This window comes from Anas platyrhynchos, chromosome 6, assembly GCF_047663525.1.
Source record: "Anas platyrhynchos isolate ZD024472 breed Pekin duck chromosome 6, IASCAAS_PekinDuck_T2T, whole genome shotgun sequence".
Lineage (NCBI taxonomy): Eukaryota > Metazoa > Chordata > Aves > Anseriformes > Anatidae > Anas > Anas platyrhynchos.
Window position 1 is genome coordinate 11,115,443 of NC_092592.1, and position 27,823 is coordinate 11,143,265.

Genomic DNA, 27,823 nt, shown 5'->3' on the forward strand with positions numbered 1-27,823 from the left:
GCTTACAAAGCTACGAAGTGAGGGTGGGGAAAGAAAAGGAGGCATACACGATCTTTAAGTGATCTGTGGTATCTAGAAGTGCTTTGCTAGGAAGAATGCTGACTTTGGTTTCAGTAATTTAGGAGAGGTTTATTACTGGTGAAAATTAATGCTGGAGGCATTTTGAAATGCTTTATTTATAGCATTGGTCTCCTTTGCAGAAGTAACAGCCCATAAGGTTTGACTTTTCATTATATTTTGCCATATTCCCCAAGCTGGGCCCATTAACTTCAATTTCTCAGATTAATATAATGCAACCTACTCTGCACTAACATACTGTATACTTAAGACACACCAGCAAATAAATAAAAGGTCCTCCACAGCCATTATAAAAACTTTTCTACTTCTACAAATTCCTGACATAAATTCTTTTTCTAACCAAAAGAGTAGAGAGATTCTGAAACATCTTTCTAATCATACTTAATAGTGCAACTATAAAAAAGAGATTGAAAGAAATCTCAAAAAGGTCATCTAGTCCATCTCCTAATTATGCTCACTTCATTCATGACAGATATAGGTATATCCACTGCTTAACAATTTCTAATTGTTAAGAGGTCTCCGTGACCTCTCTAAGAAATTCCTATCTTCGTTTACCATCAACAAGTATTTTCCCCGTAATAAGTAGAATTTTTCTTCCTGCTATTTAAAGCTGTTAATTCTTGTCGTGTCCACAGCAGACATGGTGAATGGATTATTTGTTCTCTGTATCAGCCTTCGGTGCTTGTCAAGAAGTTTATCAAGCATTGATCATGCCTTCGGTGTTCTCTTCTGTTAGCTAGTCACTCGTAAGTCTCAGCCCATTCTCAGAGGTGTTTTTTATTGTTACTCTGCAACAAGCTCTTTCCACAGTAGTCTACAGACTTTTTGAAATACAAAGCACAAAACCGGAGAGAGTGTACCAGCTGAGGCCTCACCAGTGCTGAACACAGCTACATGATCTTATCATGTGTTTCATGCCTACTTACTCATCTCTGCATCATGTTTATCCTGTCTCTGCAGCATGACATTGTTGGCTTATACTGATGTACTATAATCCCTAGGTACTTTTCTGAAAAAAAAACACCAAAACAAAACAAAACAAAACAAAACACAAACAACCAACTCTAATTGTTCCTCAGTGTGCATTTGTGATGATTACTGGTCTCCTGGGTTTGTCCCTATTGAATTTCATCCTGTTTTTGTTTTTTTTTTTTGTTTTTTTTTTAAAGACTGTTTTCCCTGTTATTTACATCTGTTTGTGCCAATATTATACTTCTGCAGTTTTATTTTTTATGCCTCTAAGAAGCATACTCTTGGTTTCCTCACCCAGGTCATCAGCAAAACACTGAACAGATACAGGCCCAGAAGATAACATTGCAGTCCTCTATTTTATACACCTTTCTATTTTGGCAGTGAAACAGTGATAACAATCCTACATGGAGAGGTTTATTCACACATTTTTATGTCAGTTTTATGTCAGTTTTAGCTATACTGTAGGGGAATATTACAGGAAACAGGGTTTAAACTCTGTGCAAATTCTGAAGTATGGCCTTTGCTGCTACTCTCCCATCTGCAGACTTCTCTAGTCTATTATAGTAGCATATTAGTCCCCTATGATTTATTCCTGTCAGATCTATACTGGCTATGTATACATCCTGTTATTAAGTTACCTGTTACGTGGAACAGTTACCTATTCTGGTTTGTATGTTAGGGTGGTTTTTTTTGTTTGTTTGTTTCACAATATTCCTGGGAGCTGAAGTTGAACTGATTAGACTAATATGTTCTGGTTCTTTTCATTTCAATTTAAAAGACAGTCACTATTTTTAACCTTTTCTAGTTTGCTGATATCTCATCCATTGCCAATGAATTTAAAGAAATTAGTTCAGTAGTTACTGTGAGAATAAGCAGAGGAATAAATGCAGCCTTGCTGGACCTGAGGGAAAAACAGGGAACCTGAAAAAGGCCAGGCTTAAAATTCTCTCTGATTGCACACAATGTTAACAACATTCGGTAAAATTCAATGTACTATATAACCTTCTATACACTGGTATTTATAGTACATGCAGTGTTAAATATCTTAATCTGACTGGAAGACTTTTCAGCAATAGAACTTTGTAAACTTTGTCTTTGCTGAAATGTTAAGAGAATGAGAACCAAATGTCAGCATCTCAGAAATCTAGGAATTTTCACTCTTGAGAATTGCATTGGCCCTCTCAAGAGTCAACCCATCTATTTCAGCTGGGTAAAGCTAAGTAATAATTTCACATTCTAAATCAAATTAGAAACCAACTATAGTAAGAGATCTAAATATTACCAATTAGGAAAAAAAAAAAATATATATATATATACTGATATTGCCTAATTTGTAAGGAAAGTAATTAATAAATGAAAGCATGAATTATGATGTAACTGGAGATGGTACTATAAAGAACCTAAATGACAGAGAACATGAATACCACACTGGGAATCTCATTGTCATGTCAGATAATATCCTGCATTGCTGTCAAACAAATAACAATATTAATCTGTAAATTAGGAAAAGCTATTTCGTAATGTTTTCAGTAAATTACAATCTAAATACTAAATCCTGGATCTGATAACCACATTTTTTTCTTACTTAAGAGGAAGAGGCACTCTGTCTGTCTCTCTTCTTTAGAAGCCAGTATTAAAAAAGTCCTTCTGGATTAAGAAAAAAAATATTCCTGTTCTGAAACTCCTGTTTGCCACTGCAGTCTTCACAGGTGTCTTTTAGGTATTTCACACTCTTTCTATTTTATTAAAATAGGTTTAAAGTGGGAGATATGAAAGGCTTGTATTGAAGTGTCTGCTTTTTCACATTGACCTTTTTCAAAGTCAGTCTTTAAACTGAAAGCACGGACAACATTGTATTAGGGCCTTCTAGAATTAATTTTGTTGTTTCTTTCAATGACCTTCCTACACAATTCAGATTGGGGCAGGGAATGCAGGTTACTCAACTGATCAGCTTATGGATGGAATAAGCAGTTGTGAGAGGAGAAATATGACAGTGATTATTACAATCATTAATTAAGAGAAATCACAATTTTTCTTCCTTGTTAGAAAAATAATTAGAATAAAAGCAAATGCACTTTTTTAAAGCGGGAAGATTTATGACATGAATTAGGGGGCACCTCTGGAGAAGGTACCTAAAATCATTTCTGGTATCACTTCACCACTGAGGTAAAGTGGTAAATCCTCAAGACGATGCTTTGTGTGAAAATCTTTCACTTGAAGCCAAATACATACTTAAACATTTTTATTGAATACTTCTACTTTAATAGAAATACAATTACAGATATGTTACAATGTTTTCTGAACTCATGTCACAAATGGATCAATTTTTATTAATAATATTCTGGCCATTTTTGTTTTGCTAATATTTGGACCTGTAGTGTACATTTTTAGCATCTTGCATAGCTAAAATGCTGCATTTAGTAGTGACATATGAATAAAATCTATTTTTCCATTTGTATTAGCGAATTAAATTGACAACATCATTATAATGCTCCCTCAACAATGAGAAAGTTTCCTTCACTCTGCGCAGATACCCCTGGTCATACAAGGCTTCCATGTTGTATGAAAATGAATGAATGCAATTAATTCATTTCCACTGCAGCAGTAAAGGCTGATAGCTACTGAGATCAGCCTTTGGTTATGTACCAGGAATCAAACCGAAAAATGTGATTTGAGGATTTTTTAAACGTAAACCTAACACTTGATTTCATTACTAAGGATTGCTAGCACTTTGAGAGTCACTATTTCATAATAGAGAGATTGACACATGCTTTCATTTATTCTGCACAGCTACTCATCTCTCCCTATAGAGTATATAGAGTATAGCCATACTCTGACACATGCTGTCAGAACTGACAGTGCAGCTGAGTGCACTGATATGCTCAATTGCCCAGCTTCAGCTGGGGCTCCACCTCCACCCAGGGGTGCAGGAGCTCTATGTAAGCCCAGACCTGAGCCTTTGCTCCTGGTTTGGGTTACATGGTGGTTGTATTTCTTATTCTGCTCTTGGCTTTGATTTTTGGCTGGGCTTTGGATTGGGGCTTGGATAGTCAGTAGTTGTACCTCCTGTTTGTTTGCTATTTCTTGCTGGACTCCTTGTGTGTGTCAATAGTGATTCATAACTGACCCACATCTAATTCTGTTGATAGGGTGTGTTATTTGTGCCTTGCTCTTTCTGCTGTGTTCAGGTAACAGAAAATTGCACTTAGGTTGGTGCGATACTATTGCTGTGTTTCTGGCTTATCCTGCCTTACAGAGCAGCCCTGCTCTTGCTGCTTTCTGATAAAATTTTTCCTGTTATAGGAAGATGCTTTACTAGCTAGTTGTTCTTGTTTTAAAAAATGAGTCCATCTGCCGAGTGGGTAAGTGTCAATACTGCAAACTTAAATTGCGTACTTGTGACTGAAAGTGATGCTAGCACTCCACCAAGCTTTAAATCTGGCTTTTCAGTAACATAGGGCAGTACAAATACTGCTTTCTGGGTGTTGGAAAGAGAACCTCACCAACTTCAGTCTGAACTCTGAGTATCTGTTTCTCTATTCTCCTTGGCTTTGTATGTTCACTTATTCCTGCAGGGTAAAATGCTGGTGTTTCAGAGCTTCCAGCAGTTTATTGTCAAAGTGACACATCTACTTCACGCATGTATAAGTAACTGAATAAAGTAAAGGGAATTAATAGTCATATAAAAAAAAATAATATATATATATATATATATATATATATATTACTATCCTTTGCCTTTGGATATTGAAGAATTTGTTTAATTTATTTTGTCTAAAATGTGTTGATTCAAGCAGACCGGGTATTCTATCAGGTCATTGAATTGGGGGGAGAAGATACATTTAAAAAAGACCTTCCAGTTTCTATTCAATTCCCCTCTCCTCCTAATACTTTTAGTTGCTTTGATGTCTTTGCTTTTGCATGATTCTTGAAGAACTTATTATGGTCTGTTTTCAAAGATGAAGTAAATGTTTGACCTAGTAGAGGAAGTGAAAGAAAAGGTCCTTGAACTTAAACAGCTGACTATCTGTGAGAGCAAAAAACTTCTTGTCCTTATGAGAAGACATGCAAGAAGTACTTACAGGCAGAGAGAGTGTCTTGTTATAAGCACCAAGAAACTGATAGCTAAAATCTCTCTCTTGTGTGTTATTCCTTTTTTTTGTTTGTTTGTTTTGTTTTGCACTGCTTTGTTTTGCTGTACCAGTTCTGAACAGAGAATGCTTTTAGAAGATAATGTCCCTAAGTACTTTCTATTTCCTGTTTGTGTAGCTATCCCTTAAATTTAGCCTAGTATGTTGCTGAATTTTGAATATTGCTTTGTGAAAGCAGTGTTGAAGCTGCACAAATTGCTCTGTAAGCATACATATGAGCAGTCTTTTCTGTTTCAGTTGTTATGCTTTATTATACTCTTTGTGATTTGATTATTCTGATATCTAGTTTCAAAGTACGAAAGGCTTCTTCCCATTTTGTGTGTTTGGCTATCCAAGTGCAAGGAACTATTCTGTGATTAAATGTTCAGAAAAAATAAGTTAGTTTGATGGAGGTATGAAACATGGGCTATGAAGAAAGTACTGTTAGCTTTCTAGTGTGTTTGTTGAGGCAAATGCAGCCCTGACCTAAATAGGGAGTAGTGTTAAGAGCAGGAACGGGGGAACTAGGCTTTGCAGCTGGGTGCTGTGGTATTAGAAACATGCACAGTCCTGTGGATGCTACGAGGAAAACCACTAGAGGCCAGGGTACGTTATTTGTCTGTATACAGGCTTTAGACGGAGCTAGAATGTGTTCTTTGATGTTACCTGCTTCTCAGCAGAGATCTCTTTTCCTTACCTGTGTAACACTTAGAAGCAGACACTTACTGAGGGATGCCAGTTGGTGTCTTACACTTCTCCAGTGTATTTTAGTCTGCCATCAATAAGAACCATTTCAGCAATGGCGATTGCTTTGTGCCCAGGTTGTTCAAAGCAGATGAAAACTGCCTCTCCTTAATCTCTTCTGGACCTGTTGTCTTGAGCTATATCTGCCAGATGTAGAATACAGGTCTCCTGAATTAACTACAATTTTGTATGAACTCTATATGTGACCCAGTTAGGAAATAAATGAATAAAAACTTGTTTATGTCCAGAGGTCAAAGACTTCATGTACTTACATTCTTGTTCCTTTTTTGTGTGTTTTTCCTCCCCCTGCCAAGTGTTAGGAGCATGTAGAAGACCTATGTCATCAAAAATGTATCAAGACCTGACTGACTTGGTTAAGTGTAAAGACTTCTTTCCACTTACTCGCTCAGTTTAGTAGTACAGCCATGTTTTCAAGCATGGGAAATGGCTAGTTATCTGCAAGGGCTTTATCAAAATGGTAATAAAACATAGGGCTCAGACCTTCAACAAGTGTAAACTTAGACAGCTTCAAAGAAGCTGTGCTGACAGCTGACCTTGGATGATTTACATCAGGTGAAAATCTACTTATTTCAACAAAAATACCTTAGATAAAACACATGGAATAGAGAAATGCTTCTAGCACACGGTGGAATTAAAAACAGAAGTGGAAGAGAAGAGGAGCATTGGCAGTTCCTAGTATCCTACAGACTGCAGCCAAACCAGCAAAGATTTAAGGAAATGACTCATAGTACTCACAAGAAAGAAAAACATCATAGTAATGGCAAGCAAAGCTAGGTTAATGTAACCATACTGTTGAAGTCAAGTTTACTAGCCCACAGAGGCAGAGACAGGAAGCATTGAAATGACTGAATTACATTCCTAAAACGAGTCTGTAATAGTGTTTTATCAGGTTAGTGACTGTAAATGTCCAAGAACTTCAGTGACATGAAGGAATACCTTTTTCTCTTGAACGTTTTTACACAGACATGCTGAAATAAATGAATTTGCACATGCAACAGATAAAGATTTGATCCAGTTATGTTAGTGTAACAAATACTCTTTGTTAATACCATGAGGCATGTTTTTTACTTAGCCTAATAAATACCTGACTCCTGATCTTGCTATTTTTTAAATGTTATTAAAAAAGCATGTTGAAGATTTCTGGACTAATTTTTGTATTACTGCTGTTTAAAAAAAAAAAATAAAAAGAATTTATGTAAGATACTGATTACATAGGAATGATTGCTGTCTTATTGCATGAATGGGTTATAAATAGTAAAGACAAATCTGAGCTTATACTGTAAATACAAAGATCATACGTGGCTATAGAGTTCCTCTGAAAAATATAGCCTGGGCCATAATTGTTACATTTATTTATAAATTAGAATAATGTTTTTAATGGTACTTTCTGTGAACAATTGGTGTTGCCTTTAGCTCAACCTCCAAACTCAGTGTGGCTGTGGTTAGCAGTGCTGCCTGACTGAGAGCTCTTTTACTTCTTTCAAAGGAGCAGTCAGGTAATGAATGGACGGGAGGCAGTGGGCACAGGTTGGCACTCTCAGTCCTGAACAGATTGCTTCGGGACATGACCATGAGCAACCTGTTGTAATTGGCACTGTTTTGAACATGGGACTGTAGGCTTGACCTTCAGAGGCCACTTTCTACTTAATTTAGTCAATTTTCCTGTTTTCTGCTCTTTACATGACTTGCATACAGACTTTTTTTTTGAGTTTGCTTTTCAGACAGTTGTATGGTCTTATTCTACATGCTTACTCCTTACCACAGTTTCCTAGTTATAAGGATGTTATGTGGAACTTCATTAAAGGCTTATTGTAATATTATTCTGAGATACAGTGCATTTGCTAGTTTTCCCTGTGGAAAACTGTAACATGTTATTGACAAATCTGGCTATTCTTTTATGCCCTATGTGTTTTAAAAGCACTATTAGTTTGTTTTGGTATACATTTGGTTATCTTTCCAATCTCACTCTTCCTGCTTCTGAGATTAGTGCTGTGCTTCTGTGTTATTTTGATTTTCACATTTTCTATGAGGGGTGTAGTTCATGTTTTTTGGTTTTCCCCTGCTTTTTTTTTTTTTTTTTTTTTTTTTTTAATATGGTGACTGATGTGTCACCTGCAGGGAGTGATGGTTACTGCCTTTAGGAAATACAGCACCTTTTGTTTTGTGCAATGTATTGTCTGCTCCTTTTGTTTTGTGCAATGTATTGACTCCTACAGATGAGGACAGACTTAGGCTTGGCAGGAAAGTACTGTTTGCTAAGAGGCAGCAACTAGTCTCTTCCCTAAAGCTAAATGTTCCAGTCACCAAGTAAATAGTATTCTCTTGTAAGGTTGACCACACTAACACAATATATTTCTGCTGAGCAATTTTCTGTCAGCAGAAGGGAAAGATCTGCTTTGCAGAATCAGATCAGATTTCCAAAATGCTAAGCTGGAGACTGTTGGGATTGTCTTTCTGAATTTAGCTGGTGTGGGTCAGTATATTTAAAAATGGGATTCTCAAAAAAAAAAAAAAAAAAAAAAAGGAAATAGACACTCAATTCTATCCATGTGCAATAGGAATCAGCACCTAATTTATTTTAGTGCCAGTGTAAATGGTTTTTCCACTTCCTGTCTTCTACTATGGTATAGTTCTTCTGCAAAGCTGTGAACAATGTAAGAGTTGAATAAGTTTGCTTTTCAAGCATTGCTTGGAGCAGTACTGGCTAGGACCACCAGCCAGAATTCACCATACAGGAGATAGACATTTGCAAAGTTACTTGTACATTATATTTACATGTACTGGTCTGCCTGCATTCTGAGTGAATGCTGTGGAGTTTGAAGAACTGGTGTGGTCACCAGAGTTGTTTGATATGCAGGTATGTCTTGTGCTGTGATCTAAGGGGAACGGGAAGCTTGGATGGCTTTAAACTATGTGGCTTGCTGCACTTTTTGTTACGGCCACCAAAGTGTTTGGCTTATTCTACTTTTCTAGCTTCACATTGCACCTCTGTATGCAGTTATGATATGCTGCTATGCATGGATGAAGTACAAAATGATTAGTCTTCCATTCTTTTTTTTTATCCTAGTATGTGTACGTTTAAATGAGATGAATTACTAACTTGACTTGGTTAACCCTAAGGGAAGGCCCTTTAATTATTAACTTAAATAGTTGTGGGAGTCTTGCACACTTTGCTCTAAGAATGTTATGCATTTTATACTAAAATAGTCTGAGTGTCTTATCTGACCCTTTCTGCATATTTGAAGTCTTAATATCTAGTGACAAAGCACTGTCTGAGACCACTGGACCAAATTAATCTTAGGAGGTGAGGCAGCAGTTCCAACTAACAAAGAGGAATGTCCTTCCACACAGCCACCCTGCAAGGGATACGGACACTTAGAGCTGATGGAGTTTAAGTGAAGAGCTGCGTGACTCCAGAGGGTGATGTAAAAGCACAAAGATGGGGGCTCTTCCTTACAGGGCATGGTAATTATGCAACACAAGGGCTTCTGCACAGATGCTGTGCACTAAATTATGCTTGCTTAACTAATCTGTACCCTTCCTGAACTCTTTGTGTAACATGTTAGTGCTGGAGTGGCAAAGGGCATGTGGGTCTTGAGGTGTGAGGAGATGAGATGCATAATAATTTATATGTGGAAACAGTCCAGCAATACAGCATCACAGACAACTGCACATCCACCAGTGGACTATTTACTGGAGTGACTCTCTATGCAGATGTACTGGAGCAGACTGCTTTTATCCACTTTGTGTGTAATCAGTTATAAGACCGGCCTGTAATGGGGGGGAGGAGGAGAGCAGGATTCAGGTCCCTGGGAGAGGTACTCTGTAGTGCCATGGTATCGATGTTTAGCTCATACTGTAGAAATCCTGGACATAGCTTTTCTGAAATAGCTAAAGCTTATCATGTACATATTGACATTCAGATAGCTAGAAGATTCTAGATAATACGTAAGTACAGGATTGTAAAGAGGTCATCGCTCACTATGATGCTTCTTCCTGGCTTTATGTATACAAATAAATCCACCAAAATCAATAGGCCTACTAATGGGATTAAACTATGCATCTGCTTAAGTTTCTTGTTGGAACAGTCATGTACTTCAAACTACAACATGTAAAACAATGTGCTTCAGGGTTAAAGTACAATCTGCAACAAAAATAATAGCGGGAAAAGGAGGAGTTAAAAATATGTATTTGGCTGTTACTAGGTGCAGGTCTGAGAGCCCAGGGTTGACAACTGGACAGGAGCATATTGTGCGGTGGAGACAAATTTTTTTGGTATGTGGATTGTTGCTGAATTAGAAGTAGGTTTTGTGATGCATGGCACAGTCTTTTGAATACTCGTTCCATGTTTTAGTAAGAAAAATGTGTATAAGGAAGCCTAGAAAACCTTTTGGCTACTGGTATTCTGGTGGTCAGGAAGCATTGCCGGTTCGTTACCATTAACATTTTTGTGAAACCTTTTTCTGTTCTGGAGCTGATAAAACAATGGCTAATCATTGAAAAATCTCCATGTGCTCATACCAGATTGAGTTTCACAAGCAACATTCCAGTGTCTTACAAATGAGCTGCCATGACACTGATTCCTGAGCTATGAGAAAATGTTTTCTTTGGTTTACAGGTGGGTTAATATTGGAAATTCCTATGAACAGTGCCAGATACTATTAACTCTGATAAAGTAATTTTTTTTTTCTTGTTTGGGGGGAATTACATTGTTCATCTAGATTCAAATAGCATGGAGTTAGCAAACCAACTCTCCACTTCTTGAATTTTCCTACTGCAGTTAAAGATAACTTATGCAGCTACAAAATGTTTGCTGTTTTTTCATCATGACACCTTAGATTGGTTTAAAAATCTGCCTTTTCATTAGTAGCTGGGGCACTACTCTCAATATAATACGTGAGGAATTAGTTAAATTAGTGATTTTTCAATTTAATGAAAGTGAAAGCTGAGCTGTTAGGAGAAGACTGCATTTCTTGACTGTTCTACATCTTCTGTAAACGAGATTATGTTAATGTTTAGTCTGTGCTAAGTGTTTTGAGATGACTTTTCCTCACACTGTTCTATTCAGCTGAAATGGGTCAGTCTCATGATCAGCTTGCCTGGGAATTTTGAGGTTCTGTGGGCTTTGGGGGGGTTCCCTCCCACTTCCCCAGCAGTGTGCTTTTCCTTCAGTAAGTGGACCTTTACGGATGCTTCAGCAGCCTTTAGTCAGGCCCTACTCCCACCGGAGTGAAGCAGAGGTGTGAGGTGTAGCAGGTTCTGCTCTGGTGGGGATTGCACAGCTTGACCCAAGGGGAGCTGTGACTGACAAAAGGGCAAGCATCTCAGTAACTAATTGGCTTGCCTATGGATAATTATTTAGTATGTTTTGCTACCACCCATGGCTTAAACTTTAGAACAGTTGCAGTAGTTAGAAGGTAAGCATAAAGGATCTAAACTGGGTCGGTCTTTAATAGTCAGAATTCAAACATAAATGCAACATGAATGTAGACCTTTATCTTCTTTGCATGGTAAATATGTGATTAAAACAAATTAACCTGGAAAAGTAGTTCCCGAAGAATAGACTGGCATTGACCCACATAGTACAACAGAAGTAATCCTTGACAGTTGATATAGCTCTTGAGATGACTGAACTGTAATTTTGGTATGTATATGAAATGTAACTTAGCTTACAAGTGTATTCCTTCTTTTTTTTTTCGTTAGCTGTTCTGTGAATTCCAGTTTGTTGTAAACATAATTTTTCCATCTCTTACTGTTTAGTTGAATATGTAGAGATCGTTTGCTTAAGGCCTGGTATGAAAATACTGTCTTCATAGTCTGGGTCTAAGTACTCCTGTGAGTAAGAGCACGGGATTGGACTCGGTTGCTTAGTCAGATGAATCAGAAATGTGCATAATGTACTAGTGTTCTGACTGTTAATTGTAGCCTCATGTTTACCCAGCACTACAAGGATGTTGTCTTAAAAAGCCATCTGCAATTAATCATTTAAAAAAAAAATAATTGAAAATGATTTGGTACATTTTTGTCATCTTACGTAAGAAGCGTATTTTTTTCCACTCTGTTGACAAATGAAATAAATAAGCTGTGCAGGAGTTTTCTGTAATGCTGGAAAGTAAATGTACCTCTAATAGTTTATGATGGCTTGAAATCAGCCTTGGTAGAAAGCCTAAAAATTCCTGCTTCCTGTTGAAAGCACATTCAGCACACTGGGACACATTTGTCTGGATGTGATATGTAGAAGGTCTACTTTTTTTATTTACACTAAATTTTCAGTGATTCCTGTTATTTCAAACCACATACACCCACACAGCTATGGTTACTTGGAATCTGTCTTGACTGGAATATATCAGGAGTAATTGGGTTGGTATGCCATCTTTTGTTGATAATTGGAAACTTTTGGATCTGACACAAGAAGCTAACAAATTCCCTGTACTTAGCCATATGTTTTAGAAGTTCTTGCAACAGCAATTTTCAGGTCATTTGTCTAGCTGGAATTCGAGAAGAAACATATGGCTACTGCTTATGTCCTGCCTTAGTATTCTTAAGAGTATTATTTCATAAACAGAACGAGCTCATTAACTGGTAAATTATTCATAGACCTAGCTGGAACTGAACCAGGTATGCAGATGGACTCTTGAAAGTGCTTTTTTGATAGCCTGTGTTTGGAATTATCTGGGCAGAGATGTGTTTTTTTTTCCCCAAGACAAATAAAACACTACAAAGCAGTTCATCTCATTTAAACCAAACTGTATGGCAGTTTTACATCAAATACTTTTCATATGTAAGAATAGAGAAAAAAAAACTTGCTAATAAAGAAATCATGGATTTAGCTGTAACTTGCATTCTGATGAGCTGTGTAAAGCTATCACTTATAGTCAAGTAATTAAAGTGCTCATATGCATTGCAAAGATGAGTATTTTTTTAATTTTAGTGGCTACATCTGCTTTAAGACTATTCCAGGCTTCAGTTTCAGTGGTCCTTTGTGTAAATGTTAAAATATTCTCTGGTGCCATCTAATGGTAAAATTGTACAGTTACTTTATACTGAGAATAAACAATGGTAACCCACCACATTTATTATTTCACTGAGGTCTGCAAGGATCAGTGCTGTGACCTGAATATACGTATAGTAAAAAGACAGTTACTCAGACAAATTGCTTCCAGTCGAAACATTTCATTGTTAAATGAAACAGTACAGTAAATCCTTTACTCCTTCCTTAACTTATAACTGAACTGATTCTTAAAGGGTTTGGATACCAGCCTGATCCAAAACAACCAGACCTTAAATCAAAGCTGCATTCTGAAAACCCATAATTTCGTACAAGGCCAAACAAACTCAATATTGCAGTTCAGTATTACTTTATTGGGAACAGAAAATTCAGATAGAGATCCTAGGTTTGTGGCTGTTTTTTTTTCTGTATGGCCACAACTCCACAATTTGTTGGTCCACGCTGATTTCCAGGAAGCTGGAATATGTCCCTCTGAACGTGGGAGGTATAGTATGGATGTATGGCACCAATGCCACTCATCTTGCACTGTCTGCATAACCTCTGTATGCTTCAGAGCAGTTGTGCTATCTGTGGAATCAGTAGCTGCCCAGTGAACATGCTCTGCTGGGCAGGCAGTATGCTGGAGGACATGTGGAGGGAACCTCGTGCTTCTGCAGCAGTGGGGGAAGGCATGAGGCAGAGGAGGCTGTAAGGCAAAACGGATCCAGAACCTCTACAGGGTCTTGGGAGTCACTCAGAGGAGGTCAGGTTCCCATGGATGCCTGACAGCCTGGAAGCAGGTATCTTGACTTACCCCAAGTAACCCTTAGAAGAGATGGATCTGGTCATTCCTGTGTGAAGGCTGTACGTAATTCTTTGTTTCCATTCTCTCATGCTCTTAGGGTTTGGTCTTTCCCTGTATTTATTCCACTTGCTTACATTTAAATATGCTTTCACAGTTGGATGCTTTATTCTAAGATGTCATTGTGCCTTGGAGTGACAATTTACACATACTGTTCTTGGAGAGGGATGGGATGGAGAATCAGGGAAAAGAATGTCACCTCCTGCTCTAAATGAAGTAAGTCTATGTGAATATTTTGCTAAAGTCGGCAGAGAAAAACTGTGATAGGACAATAAGATGTGATTCTCTATCCTTGTAAGAAGCTAGTGGGAGGGACAGCGTAGCCAAAAGATGTTGCAAGAGAACTACTTAAGTGAATTATTTCTCAATCATCTGGAAAAGAATGTTCAGTATGTTTCGACAGATCAATTCTGCTATCACACATTTTCTGAATACCTGGTGAAGATGGAATTAATAGAGTTGAGGCAAATAAACAACAATACCCTAGAGGCAAGAACAATTTTATCCAAATAGCTGAAATATTAGGTTTGCTGCCAATATGAGTCTCAGAAGGCTATTAAAATAATCCAATTGTCAGTTATTGTAGTTAGAAGTAACTGCACCCATTGCAACGTGAGCTGCTGACTTCCGCTCTGTCTGGTTTTGAACAATAGATTTACAGATTTTTTTCATGTTGTGAATCATCTTCCGATTCTATCTTCAAGTCCTTTCTTCAAGAATAGCCTACCCTTGCAAACAGACAATTTGCACAAATAGGAATTGTGATATTACTTCTAGAGAAGTTTAATTGTGGACAACGTGAAAGTCTTTTTTCTTTTTTTTTTTTTTTGCTGTGAAATAGTATTTGGGGGTTGGAAGTGACTTGCTTTTCCTCTGTGGCTTGTGATTCCATTTTGGGACAAACAAAATCATACTGTGCGCTCTCACAGGTATTCTAGATTGAGGGTCAGTATGTATGGATAACAAGGATTAAGCAGTTGCTAAGAACTGGCATTTTTTCCCTTTGCATAATCATGACTAGGGAAAATACGGGTCAAATTGTTTGCAGATGTAACCATTGTGGTTTCATTGACTTATGGACAGATTTTAAAAGATTTTGTCCCAATAGGAGATATGTGCAAAGCACTTCTGATGGTCTGGCCAATTTGTGGGTTCTCAGTCTCAGCTGAGAAACTGGCACTGTGCTTTTGGAAATCTGGCTTTCAAAGGATTGTGCCACATTACAAAACCAGAGGTTTTGGCCCAGTTACGAAACTAACTGCCTGAACATAGATCTTTGATTATTTTTTTAGGTCAATCCAATAATAAAATTATTTCTTTCCCTGAACTGCAGATAAAGGAGCCATTCTCTCTGGGTAATTGTGGGTTGCTGTTGTCCTCAAAGGCACTGCTCACAGTCGGTCCTTAGTATTGGCTTCCCCTTCAGCTGGGGTCCTCCTATCTGAAAAAAAGGCTAAATAATCCTCCAAGTTAAAATTTGCTTTGTATACAGTCAACATCTTGAGCCTTCCTGCTTTTTGTAAGTAAATTTTGTTCCTGCTTTTGTGATCCTTCATAAATCTGTTGCTGACATTCCACTGTCAACTCATGCTTAAAAAGCTTGAAGCTGGTCCCAGATAATAATGTTGATCTCCCCAAGATACTATAAAAATTTGTTTTCCAGCTGGGTATTGTAGCTCATACGCATTCTATGTATTAAGAATGAGAGAAGGTGAAGGAAGGAATTGTTCATTATAGGAGTTCAGAGGCTGAAGCCTTAGGAGATAAACGGTGGCACCACTGCAGCGAACAGCAGTAGTTCTGCTCATCCTGCAGTAGTTATTTTATCCCCATAGCGCAAACCTGTTGGAGACAGTGTGAACCAGCAGTACTGTCTGTTGGTAGGTTAAGGAGAAGGCCTTACAGACCCCACCTATCCATCTTACAGATGCACTTAGTATATCACAATGCCAGTTATTTGCGTGCAGAAATGTTCACCTGAAATAATTTTCTAATCAGGTGCCACCAGTGTTCAGCCATGAATCCTTCTTACTTTGGTGAGGCCTAGGAAGCCAGTCAAGCTTCTGGTTGTGCTTGCCTCTGGTATGCCTACAAAACCCTCCCTGGGGACATGGCACAGAAGTTGCTTCTCTGCAGCCATGTAACTGGGATCTACTCAGATGGCTGACCTCTGACTTATTAATTAACCTAGGAGCTTAGCAATGGCTGGAGAAGCTGAGCTGGGGAGCAGAATGGAAAACGTGGTTTTGCTACAGCCTCACCTTCCTGAGAACACTGGAAACAGAAGAGGTGGGTTGTGTCCTAAGTTTGTGGTGGTTTTGTGTTTTTATTGTACATGTATGAAACTCTTCTGTGAGATGGGAAATCCTTGACTTCCAGCACTGTACCTGTAGTGTGCTCTGTGTGGCTGTTTGCAGAAGCCTTTAAAGGAGGCTGAGTACTTCCTTAGTCACAGTCCTAGTGCAGACTGCACGCTGAGCTCTCCTACGTGCATGAGTCACGAGCTACAGGAATACCAGAGGCTGCTTAGTGGGTTTGTATGCTGGCACTGAACCTCAGGGACAGAAATGAATCAGTAGAGAAGCTCAACAAATGGGAGCAGGATGCGAAAAGTAGTTAAAGCAAGGCCCTTCCTTTTCTTAAAAGCGTCTAACAAACTCAACCTGTACCTCATTAGCTTTAGATATTTTATGCTTTTCTGTCCTGACCCTTGCCTTGGAAAAAGGTCTCCTTTCCTACCAGGTTCTGCTTTCAGAGCAAATGACTACAGGAGTCTGAAAGACTTCTCAAACTCCCAAGTCTTCCTCTGAGCCCTGCCTGTGTCACTACTGTGCCAGTACCTGCAGAAAGACACGACACTTTCTCATGCTTGCTTCCTGTGTCTAATCTGCTCTCATCTCAGGGCAGATGAGCCTTGTTTGGGTGTTTTCATAAGTGTGAGGTAGGGGAACAGCTTTGCAGAGAGAGAGCAAGAGCAGCACAGGAGCAGTATGCGGTTTTCTAGGGATGGCTCTTTAACCAGAGACTCAGCATCCTTAGTCACTGGAAGAATATCCTCTAAGGATCTCCTGAAGATAGATAGCCAGTGAGCAAAATCCCTGAAGAACAAACACTTGACAAACTGGGGTCTGCGGTGAATGTCTCCTGTGGCGTCCCAGAGAGTTGGTGTGACAGCAAGCTTGGGTGGGAGGTAAGGCCCTGCTAAGAGTGGTGTTGGTGAGAAAGGGCAAGAGCACTAAAGGAGAAGTCAGGGGATGCCAGGGATCACGTGCTGGGCAGGTTATGCATGAACTGTAACTCACCACTTTAAACATACCAAATGTGACTGTCCTTAGTGCTCTTTTGTGACTATCTTTGTCATAGGATCCTTGACTCCTCCTTCAGTGATAGCAGCCTTTAAACTTTCTGTAGCGCTGGGCACGCCGGTGTTAATCTTTCCAGCAAATGTCTATTCTTTCTTTGTTCTTCGGTGATCACTTTTTTGTGCTCTTCAGCTTTAAACATTAAAAGAAATCTGGGAACATGTGGACTATAAAAAGTTAGTAGCTTTTTGTGTTCTGTCTCTTGTGCCTTAATCTTGTCAGCAAGATGCTTGGCTTATTAAATTTGAGAAAGTATTAGCTCCCGATGAGCCTTATCAAATTCCTGCCTCTCGTTTACTGCCTAACCCTGCCCTCTTGTGCTCGCAGCCCTGGCCGCAGCCAGGATGCCCACCCATCTCGCAGCATTAGCTGCCAGGGGACAGCAGCTCACCCCAGCAGCAGATGGCACAGCATCCTCCAGGCTCCTCCTCGAGCTGCATTTCGTGGCTCTTTGAGAACAGTGCAATGCAAGAGTGGCGTAGTGTTTGCATCTTTTAGTAAATTTAGCTTTTTTTTTTTTTTTTTTTTTTTTAAACAATATTTCTTATTTCCTGAACAGATGTGTCCAGGAAATACCTGGTGTTCTGCTGGCAAACATATTTGCCTACCTGTCCTTTGTCACTCTGTGATATCTCAAATCCAGCATGGGCAGAACAGGCAACAATAATGATTTGCTGTGCAGCTATTGTTCGCCTGCATCCCCAAAGATAAAATCTATTTTTTGTGTGTTTGCTGAAGGAATCTCCAGCTACTGCGTTACCCATTTTTTCTAAATGCCAGAGAGCTTCAGTTGCTCTAACAACCCTTGAAAGCCTTTGGCGTTTTGGGGTCGCTGGTTAGGACTTGCTGTCAGTATTAATGTTACTCGGCTCCTAGATTTCTAAGCCTTGTGCAAAGCCACATTTGGCCAGGATGCTTCACCGTGTTGAAGGTTCATAAACACTTCTCCCCCTGTTATCCTGCCCCCCCTCCAAAAGCTAATAGTAATAAAGTCCAAAATGGGGGCGATATGCATACATGTACATGAACACAAGCTCCATGTCTTTGAAAGCAATTAGTGAGCTGGATTTCAGTCCAGAACCTGGGGCCAAAACAGCAAGGTATTTTTAGCTCGTTCTTTAAGCTAGAAACAAGTATTCAGGTTGGGAAGACATTAGTCGGGGAAAGACAGCCATGCAAGGATATGAAGAAAATACTTCCTTTGCTCAAAGCTGTGGCTGCACCCCTGGATGTATTTGTAAGCAGAAAGGGAACAATTTCTAAGAGACCACTGGATCTACTTTGAAGGGTATGTACATCTGTTAATAAGCTTGAAGTAACAAGGGTTGAATGCATGGGCTGTTAAATACAGGGGAAAGAGGAAGGGTAAAATTCTTAATGTCAGTTAGTGTGAAACTCATAAATGTCATCAGTCCTTGAAACTGGTGACAGACTGGTTTTAAGTAGCAGTCTACTTCAAAGTATGACTGAGATGAGCTATTATTACAGTTTTAAGTTGTTTCAAGGTCTCTAGCAGCTGTACGAAATACTGGAAAATGCTGAAGAGCCCCTTGCTGTGCAGGCCTGTGGCTTACAGGTGTACACAACGGCAAACTTAGAGTCCGTGCTTCATCATTGCACTGTTTCAGACTCTTCCTCTTATCCAGAAGGCAAATAATGATTTGCGAGGCTTGAGCCCCCAGGGGAAGGAGATGTGGATATGAAGCCTGTCTTCTGTTATTACTTGTCCTGTCTGTTTTTGGTGCTCCCAACTGCTGCTCACCATGTGCAGTGGTGACTTAGAAATGGGAGCAGTTTGGTAAAAATGCTGGGCAGTGATGTGTGACCTCAGGCTTTGATGTCAGCTGTGACAGGACTTGTAGGATAGCTGGAAGCATGCAAGCTGGGACCAACCACTGAACACTAGGAAAAATACTTCTGCCTGATAAAGCTGTTGAGGGCTTAGTTTAAGGGATCCACAAAAGCAAAACCTTACTTTAGAAGTCTTCATGAAGATGTCTGCACTTCCTATGTAACTCAGATTGAGGGGCAGATTCCTGAAAACTTCATCAAGAGACTGTGCAGAAAGCTTAAAAAGAAAGGAGGGAAATGGGCTGAGTGTTGGTGGTGAGGCTGCAGTAGCCAAGCACTAGTCCAAAGGGAGGGAGAGAAGATGGGAGGATGACCAAGTGCTTTGAAAGGGAACGAGCAGCTTCTGGGTGCACACCGAGCAGCTGGCAGGGGCAGGGCGGGCACCAGTGGTATTAGGCAGTGCCTTTGGCTTCCTCATGGACAATCCTCTGTGGCTTCACTCCCAAGGCAACAGGGAGCGAGGTGGTGCCTGACTTCAACCAGCGCACCCCAGGGCTGCCTCTGAGCAGGCTGTGGGCATGAGAGAATTCACCAGAGCTTTGCAGCCTGGTGCACACTGTGGAAGGATCAGTGGGGAGGAATATTTGCTGCTGCATCTGGGCTCTGTTACAGGCTGTGCCTGGCTGCACATGTGGGCAATGTGGGCTGTTACCTTGATGACAGGTTGCCTGCTCTGCTTGTAACAGAGGCAAGGGGTTTGCCTCTGCAGAGAAGAGCACAGCATGCTCTTCTCTGCAGCTCAGTGCCGCCTCCTGTGTGCTGGGGCCTTTGCTTACAGATGTGGGGCTGGCAGCTCCTCTGTGAGCCCTCCTAGTAGCAGCAGTTGCTGCTCCCATAAAGATCCCTTCCTCAGACTTTTTGGCTGCAGCCCTAAACCAAAGTTTTGCTGAGGAGTCTCAAGCCAGTTTTGTTATGGAGGATATTCCTCAGCAGAGGCAGGGTGCCAACTCATCGGTCTTCTTTCAGAGACATGTTTGTGGCACCTCTGTGTACAGGACAAAAGTAAGGGTTAATGCTTTCACAGCCTAGGGGCAGAGGAATAATTGTGTTCTATGTGCAAAAATACTTCCTACTCCTCTGTTGTTATTCTGGTTATTAATGATTTGTAGGGCATCTAAGTGAAGTTCACCCAGAATATAAATGACTGAGGAAGGCAGAAGCAAACACGAAGATTTCCAAGTGGAGGTGACCTCTGTTGCTCTTTGAGCTCAGGCTCATTTTGGCTGGAGCAAAATGAAGAGAAGGCTTGCCTTAGAAAAAGGCGATGCAGCTGCCAGCCCCGTAATTAGCCAAAAGGCCTGCGGAGTGTAGGGAGGGGGTCACAGCACATGGCTCCTGCCATGGCACTGCTCTATCTACAGTAGTGCCTGCAGGAATTTACAGCCTAGCCAAAGCCCAGATACTGCAGCTGATCCCATGGGAAGGCCAGAACCCTTTGTCTGGGAATGAGACTGCTAAGGTACAGGATGTGCTGTGCAGGGGTTGAGCAACCTGCCCCTTTAGCATGATGTTACGGAGTTTTTGGAGCAGGAAATGCATAATCCTATGTGAACGCACAGAGCAGTTCTTACCAAGTGCCTCCAAGCATGCTTGCAGGTAATTATTCAGAGTAAACTACAACCTTGATGATCACCGACTGGAAGTGAACTTGTGAAATGTACAGTAACGGAATTATTTATAACTTTGCTTAATGTAATTGCAGATAGAAGGGTTGCAGCAGGCAAGACTTCTCTGGCAACCACTGGGTCAATGACATTGTATTTCTATATATGTAAATTCCAGACCTATGTGCTAAATATTTTCTGCTGATAATTGAAATTTAGGATAAGCTTTTTATCAAGGCTTCATTTCTTCAAGTATTTTTTGTACTTTAATGTATCATCTAAGGAAGGTAGTCAAGGAAACGAAGACAACAAAAAAAGTTTGTCAGGCTTTTTACTACAAATATTTCTCCCTCAATGATATCTAAAAGGAAAACCACATTTACTTTTTTGATAAAGCAACACATTCATTGATGTAGGCTGGATTGGGAATATAAAGAGCAAGTATATCACACTCAGGAGTCACACAGGAATAGACATAGGCTTGATATCAGAAGCTGTAGATTGGAGGGAAAAAAAAAAACAAAAAACTTATTGGGAAGGAAATGCTTGGATTCCTTACTTATTCCTTTCCTCAATGGGTAGCAGCAGAGCACTGTATTTTTATACTCCCCAGTAAAACTGGATGCAGAAGCAGTTCCTGGCCCAAGTTTTTTCCCCAAGCACAGTTTCTCTCTAGAAGTGAAAACCAAGCAAACATGCAGGCAGTAGGGAAAGTATTTCAGCCTGCACTACTTGAGCTGTCGTAGCTTGACACTAGTTCTGCGGCTTTTTTTTCTTTTTGTCTCCATCCCTGCGAACTGTTCAAGCAGCAGGGAAGTTGGATTTCTCAAAAACAGTTTTGCTTGTTGGGTCTCACAGTTCTTCATTAAGTGATGGAGTTACATGTTGTGGAAAACTCTGTGGGAATTCAACAATAACGATGTGTGCTCCTTGAGAGGCATCTCCCATCACTTGTGTGTTGGGTTTTAGGAGTATTTTAGGTAACTGATCTATTTCTCATGGGTGCCATTGTGGGTACTTTATTTCCATGTACATGGATTTATTTCAAGTTTGTTTTTGTTATGTGAATGAGACAGCTGAGAAAAACTTAGGCAGGAGAAGATGCACAAGTAAGCGTAATGGTCTAACCTAAGATCGTTCCTCTGCAGAATCTCACAGCTTTAGACTTTTTTTGTCAACATATATTAAACTGTCTGGGCTATGGCATGGATTGGCATAGGTTTTGATAAGTCGTCATTCATTCCAAAACATTTTGTGAAGAACCTTCAGCACTTTTTCCTGGTCTTCACAACTTTGCTGTGATATCTGACAGGGATGCCAGATGGCCCGATGAGATAAACATCAAACAAGTAAAGCGTCCCGGCATCCAGCCCTTTGATGGTCTCAGTGGTGACAGCTCGCTGGAGATTGACATCATAGAAATACTTGCACAGCACTTTCTCTGACTTGTGCCGAGATTCAGGTCCAGAGCACCTGTCTGTGCTCCGCAGTTCCGTCCACACTTGATCTTCTTCAATCCGTTTCTTGTACACGCAGTACTTGCTCTGCTCCTGTGTTCCTAGCCAGGCGATGGTGACGGAATTGCAGGTCCTCAGTTTGCTGAAAGACTTGATCTTTAAGCTTTCTGGAAGAAGTGGGAATAAGGGCTTGTTGAATTGAGAGGAGACCTGTACTTTCACAGAAGAGTTGGATTCCTCTGTGGACCTCAGCTGCACCAGGTACATGTCCAGCAGCTTTCCTTTCAGTGACAAATATCTCAGTCCCAAAATGTTTTCTGATGCCACTGTTTTACCATTCTTTGTTATGTGAACCCGTACCTGACCACGGCACAACTGAAAGGTAAATTGTACTTTCTTGTGCCTCGCTTGGTACTGCAGAGTGTGGAATTTCTGCTTTTTTCCATCCAGGACAACCTGAACCACCTTCCCATCTTTCAGCTCCATCACCTTAGGTTCAGGTTCTTCCAGAGTTCTTGCAAATGTCCCAGTGTAAGCAGCACTGGCGTTTGTGAGGAGATTGACAACAAAAACGTCAAAATAATACTGAGTGCTGGGACTGAGGTTGGGCACAGTGTAAGTGTTCTTGGTACCCATGCATATCTGCCTGACTTCCCCACTGCTCACTCTGTTGATGATGCTCAACTCACTGTTGGACAATATCATCACCTGCTGTGGCTCAAGAAGGTACGGAGACAGAGACAAAGCTAATGTAGCTGGCAGTTTCATTCCAGAAGATCTGATTGCTGTCTCAGCAGCACACAAGCTCTTATAATTGTGCTTTTCATTAACTAGGAGACAGTACTGTATGTTTTCTCGATGTTGCAAGACGGAGGGACTGTGTTTCCAGGTCAGAGTCACTGTTGTATGGCCAATGCCAACCACATCTAAGCGTGGATCCAGCGGCAGTTCCGGATAGAGGTGCCCAGATGTTGTGTCAGTTGTTAAGTACACAGTGATGTGCGTATCACGCTCGGTGGATAAGAACTCCAGCATGTAGAGGGCAGAATGAGAAGACATGCCCATGTAAGTCTCGACAGAATTTCCCTTGTAGTTGAAAATGGTCGACACAAAGCTTGTAGCCTTTTGGGTGTTTGAGATATCTTGTGTATCATGTTCACCTGCAAACAAAAAAGCAGACCTGTAACTTTTGCTTTCATAGATGTCAAAGCACATTGCTTAGGTTTCCTTGTTTGTGTCAGGGAACATCCTACTTCCTACCTTCCTGAAAATAATTATACCTAAAGATGCTTTTTGCTACTGGCCATTTAGTAACAGAAAATTTGAGTGGCTTTTATTTTAACAGTGCAGTTGTGGAACTCTTTTCAAAAAGACTATAATTATAAAACCACAGCTTGCACAAGCTTGAACTTCAATGTGCCTGATGCACTTACATTTTTCTTCTTCCACTAGCTTTTTATTTAGGTATTTTTCTTTAAGGAGACTAAACTACTATGAAAGGAGTTTATTTTAGTTTTGTGCCTCTGTCTCCTATGAAAAGGAAAAACATCACTTCTAAAAGAACAGTATTTGAACTCCTCAGTTGGGTTTAGCTGTCTGACAGGAAAGAACTTGTTAGTGGCAGCTTTCAGATCTTAGTTTTTAAAAAAAAATTATTTCCAGAAATCATGAAAAAACCCTGGAATTTCCTCTTAGGCTAAACTCAGTATAATGCCCGCTGCCATGGTAAATATTCCTAGAAAATCAAATGGGTAAATCTTCTGCACGACACTGGGAGATAAACCAGATGATAACTGGTTTAGGTGGCCTAAGCCACAGAGAAACATCTGAGACAGTTCTTCCCTTTGGCTGGGCTGACTGGAAAGCCTGCCTCGATAGTGCTGTGTAGCAAGATTTCCTTAGGAAGAAGGTGGTTTTAAAAATGCATGGAGATCCAGGGCTACAAGCAGTGTGCTCTGCAATGTGGTAATGTTACTGCTATCAGCTTAGCTTGGTCACAGGAGGCAATATTACAGAGGGAAGATGGGGAAAGAACAAAGTTCATGAAGCCGATCCATGCTTGTGGTACCCGAACTACTCAGTGTATTTCCCAAATATTACCCTGAGATTTTGATGTATATAGACGTAATCTCTAATTTTCTTGAATTGATGACAAAATCCCATGGACTGCAAATATCACCTGTGGAGACATGGGTGTCCTCTTCATGGTAGAGTTTAGAGATGTTTAAGCTTGTGGCAAACTTTCTGTAACAACACCCCTTCTGGATAACTTAGGCTTTCTCTGTCTCTGCTCAGGCAGGCCGAAGGTCTTACCTTGTGCTACTTTTCCAAGGAGGCTTGCTGAAGCCTTGTGCACAAGTATGCTCCATTCGATGGGAACATCACAGGGGGTCACTGTTATTGAGAAAGGTGCCAGGGCTCTGCCCTCCTCCAGAACAAAGTAGTATCTGTAAAAGTGGATTAGAAATAAAGCAAGAGCTGCAAGAAATTCAAGTTTACCACTAAAAGTTGTCCCTTCTGATGTGGTCACTCCACGGTGGGTAGAGATGACTGCTGCCTTTTGAGGTGCATCAACAACAGGATGCATCTCAGTTGCAGGATGTCTGAACCTTTCAGCTGTGGGAAGAACATAAGCTGTGTTTTTTCCTAATTCAGAAATAGTTGCTGGAAGTTTTGTCCACTTACCACAGGCAGTATTTTTTTTTCCCACTGAATTTTAGTATGCTTCAGGTGAATAGCATATCTCAATACTTACCTGGTTATTTTGGGTGATGAATGTGGTAAGCTGCCCTAGAGATAACCACTCGTTGGCTAACTGGGGCAATTTGGTACACTTTCCCCACAAATTCCCTGACTGGAGTTTGTGAAAGCTTTGAGTTTGCTCATATCTGCTTGGATATCTAGGACTTCATCTATGTAGGATGAAGATAGAATAGCTTTAGCCAGTCCTGGAGATCATCAGGTATCACTGGCAGGTTCAGACAGTTCTGTTCTAACTTCCTTTTGTGACAGAGGCTGCTGTGTGTTAATACTACAAAGGGACATGAGTCTCCCCAGTAAATTCTTTATCCCTGCTTATTTACAGTAAGGCCCCGCCTCCTGTCTCACTCCTTTGGTCTTTTTTTCTGTTGTTTCCGTAAATGTTGACAGTGTACAGCCACAGAAATATTTGGACTTGGGTCACTCACTCTGCAGTTAAATGCAGGCAATTGTAATTCTGTTTGCTTGTTGGCGAGACAAGCCTACTCATTATGGATGGATTATGTCAGCCTAAAGGTCTGGCTTGCTTTCAGGATGTGGCTACTGGTCCGGAGTTAACTTTCACTGGAAACAGCTCCACATTCCCAAGTCTTTTAAGCCAAGTTTTGTCATCTGATTTCCTTCTTAGACGGCTTCGGGTCTTATAAGGTTCTTACTTGATCATGCTACACTGACTTTTTTCTTGTTTGTTTGTTTCTTTCTTTCTTTCTTTTTGATTCCTAGTAGAAACCTTAATGTTATGCCACAATAGTACAGCCTAATTCACTGCTCTTAGATTTAAATACCTATTTCCATTCAAAAAGGAGAGCTTCTAGTTTTGCTCTTGTGAGCATCATGGCATTATGTAACGTGCCATGTGCCAGTCTGTGCAGTGCGCGTCAAGACCAAACCATCTGGCTCATCCTCTGCTCCGTGACTGCTCTGCTCAGATGGACATCAGAAGCTGTACTTGCTGGTCACTGTTCAAAGGATTCTGGTGGATAAACCACGTGAAGTGCCTCTCTTCTTAAACAGACAGATCAGTTAGCCTTTCCTGCCTAATATGCAGTGCCAGTTGTAATATTTAGATAGGGCACCGAATCTTGCAGCTATTTGGAGGAAGTGAGGAATCTGGAATTTCCACATACAAAGCATATTTGATCTTAGCGAGCAATAGCTCCATTCAACTAAAACATTTCTAGCATGCAGGATGCTGATGGAAGTCATTCTAATAAGAGAAGTCTGTACACATGTTCTACTGATTTTTGGGGTAGCTACTTTCATAAAATTGTCTTACAGTCAATGTAGGAAGGCTGATGTGTCTGTGGTTCTGAAGCCAGGTTGTTTATGTGACAGCTGTTTGCTGTTGGAGCTCCCTGGTTCTGTACCACCACAGAAAGCTGCCTGCAGTGCACATGTGAACCTGAGCTTTGTCTTGGGGGGGTCTCCAGACTGGGCACAATAACAACGAACATCGGGGGATGCTTTGAGCTGGGCAGAAACAGCATGGTGTGTCTCAGGAAATCCAGTGGATGCTGATGGAGCTCTGCAGGCTCTTCACTTGTGCTGGTAGTGTGCAGCTACTGGTGTCATAGGGAAGGGGAGTAGCTGAGAACAGATGTGACTGACATGCTCTTACCTTTTAGGAATATCCTTCAGCAGGTGAATTGTGGTTTCCTTACCATCGGCAAGAAGCAGAGAGTGGTAGAAGTTGAAGAGGTTGCTCTTGAAGCTCTGTTGCAAACTGCTGGTGGGTGCTTTAATGGAATGACACAAGCAAGCAGCCATGAGAAGATGGAGAGGCAGATAAAACCAGCACCAAGACATCTTCAGTACTGCAAAGTGAAATGACAGAAGTGAATGTGAACTCCTGTCTTGAGGGAGAAAATCAGTGACCTTCTCTTTTTGTTCCGTTAGTGATATTGATCATAATCACAGCAAGCCAGGCATTCAAACAACCAGTCTGCACTTTGCTGTATTGCTTCTAATTCACTGAGAAATATTTTTTTTTCAGATCTCATTGTGAAGATTTAATGGCAGAAGTCTTTAATTATAGGATTACATACATACATATAAATACTTACGTAGTCACTATAGCACAAATCCAATGTCAAAAAAAACACGAAAATCTTCATTGCTGATGGAAAGAAAGGAGAACTACTATTTTGTTGTTGTTGTTTATAAAATTCATTTACTAAATTCAAAGCTGGTTTATTTGTAATGGAACTTATTCTGAAACTGATAGGAGGTCACTATCCCAAACATACTTTCTGTCAGAGGCCATTGAATATTTTTTATAACAGACTGTACATCTCTCATGACTGTAGGTGTATGTAAGGAAGGTCAAAAGTTATTTAGAGCTGGGTGAGATCTTGTTTGATGAGCCCTATATTGATTATAAATATATTGATTCTAAATTAATTTTTTAAGTTGTGTGCACCTACTTTGGAAGGGAACTACCTTGCTGTTTGGGTAGCTGCAAAAATCATTCTGAGATGGTGAATTACACATGTTTCATACATGCATCAATTCCAGATCGTCACAGCATTTGCTACTCACTGCTACTATAACAGCTCTATAGTATTCACCCTTACTGGGTTTCAGAAATAATATATGCCCACTCCCTTGTGTCAAGAGGCTTTATTATCGGCTTCAAATCTATGAAGGAAAAACACAGTGCTCAAACACTGCCAGAGCTCACCTATGGAGATGCCTGTTATTTGAACTGTTCTTTGTACATCGTACAGAACTACACAGGAGGCTCCAGTTCAGACAAAATTTTGACAGCACACTGTTATGTGAGCTTGTTGATTGTCCCTGCAACCTTTTCTTTCTGCCAAATCCTGCTTCTGAAAGGGGAAAATGCAGAAGTGGGAAAGGCTTTAAAGAGAAGGGAATAGACCTTTAAAAGCAGGTGACAGCTGTAGCTCAGGGATTTGGAAAGCAGAGGGAGCTCTGTGAGCAATATCCCTTTATGGGAAAAGTAGTTTGTATCTTACAAGCAGCAAGGAGTAA

The 27,823-nt window shown here is 40.3% G+C and overlaps 1 protein-coding gene and 2 long non-coding RNA genes across 5 annotated transcripts in view; 2 read left to right on the forward strand and 1 right to left on the reverse strand.

Moving 5' to 3' along the window:
- LOC110353920 (uncharacterized) overlaps window positions 1-27,823 on the forward strand; it is a 63,446-nt gene that overhangs the window by 2,649 nt on the left and 32,974 nt on the right. The window lies entirely within an intron of this gene.
- Window positions 2,385-27,324, forward strand: LOC106019178 (uncharacterized). 3 transcript variants are annotated; one of them, XR_002405158.4, is made up of 8 exons: window positions 2,385-4,238; window positions 4,354-4,412; window positions 10,470-10,563; window positions 13,893-14,011; window positions 15,129-15,314; window positions 15,794-15,877; window positions 15,987-16,084; window positions 26,455-27,324. It is a non-coding gene; the product is annotated as an uncharacterized lncRNA (long non-coding RNA). The 3 variants fall into 3 exon arrangements; XR_001193808.5 differs by lacking the exon at window positions 10,470-10,563 and having other exon boundaries at window positions 2,390-4,238; XR_002405159.4 differs by lacking the exons at window positions 10,470-10,563; window positions 13,893-14,011 and having other exon boundaries at window positions 2,390-4,238.
- LOC101802962 (protein NDNF) lies at window positions 20,927-26,635 on the reverse strand. Its single transcript, XM_038181647.2, has 3 exons — window positions 26,448-26,635; window positions 24,383-24,516; window positions 20,927-23,229 (listed from the first exon to the last, which is right to left on the reverse strand). The coding sequence occupies exons 1-3, from the start codon at window positions 26,633-26,635 to the stop codon at window positions 21,878-21,880; spliced, it is 1,674 nt and encodes a 557-aa protein (XP_038037575.1). The 3' UTR covers window positions 20,927-21,877.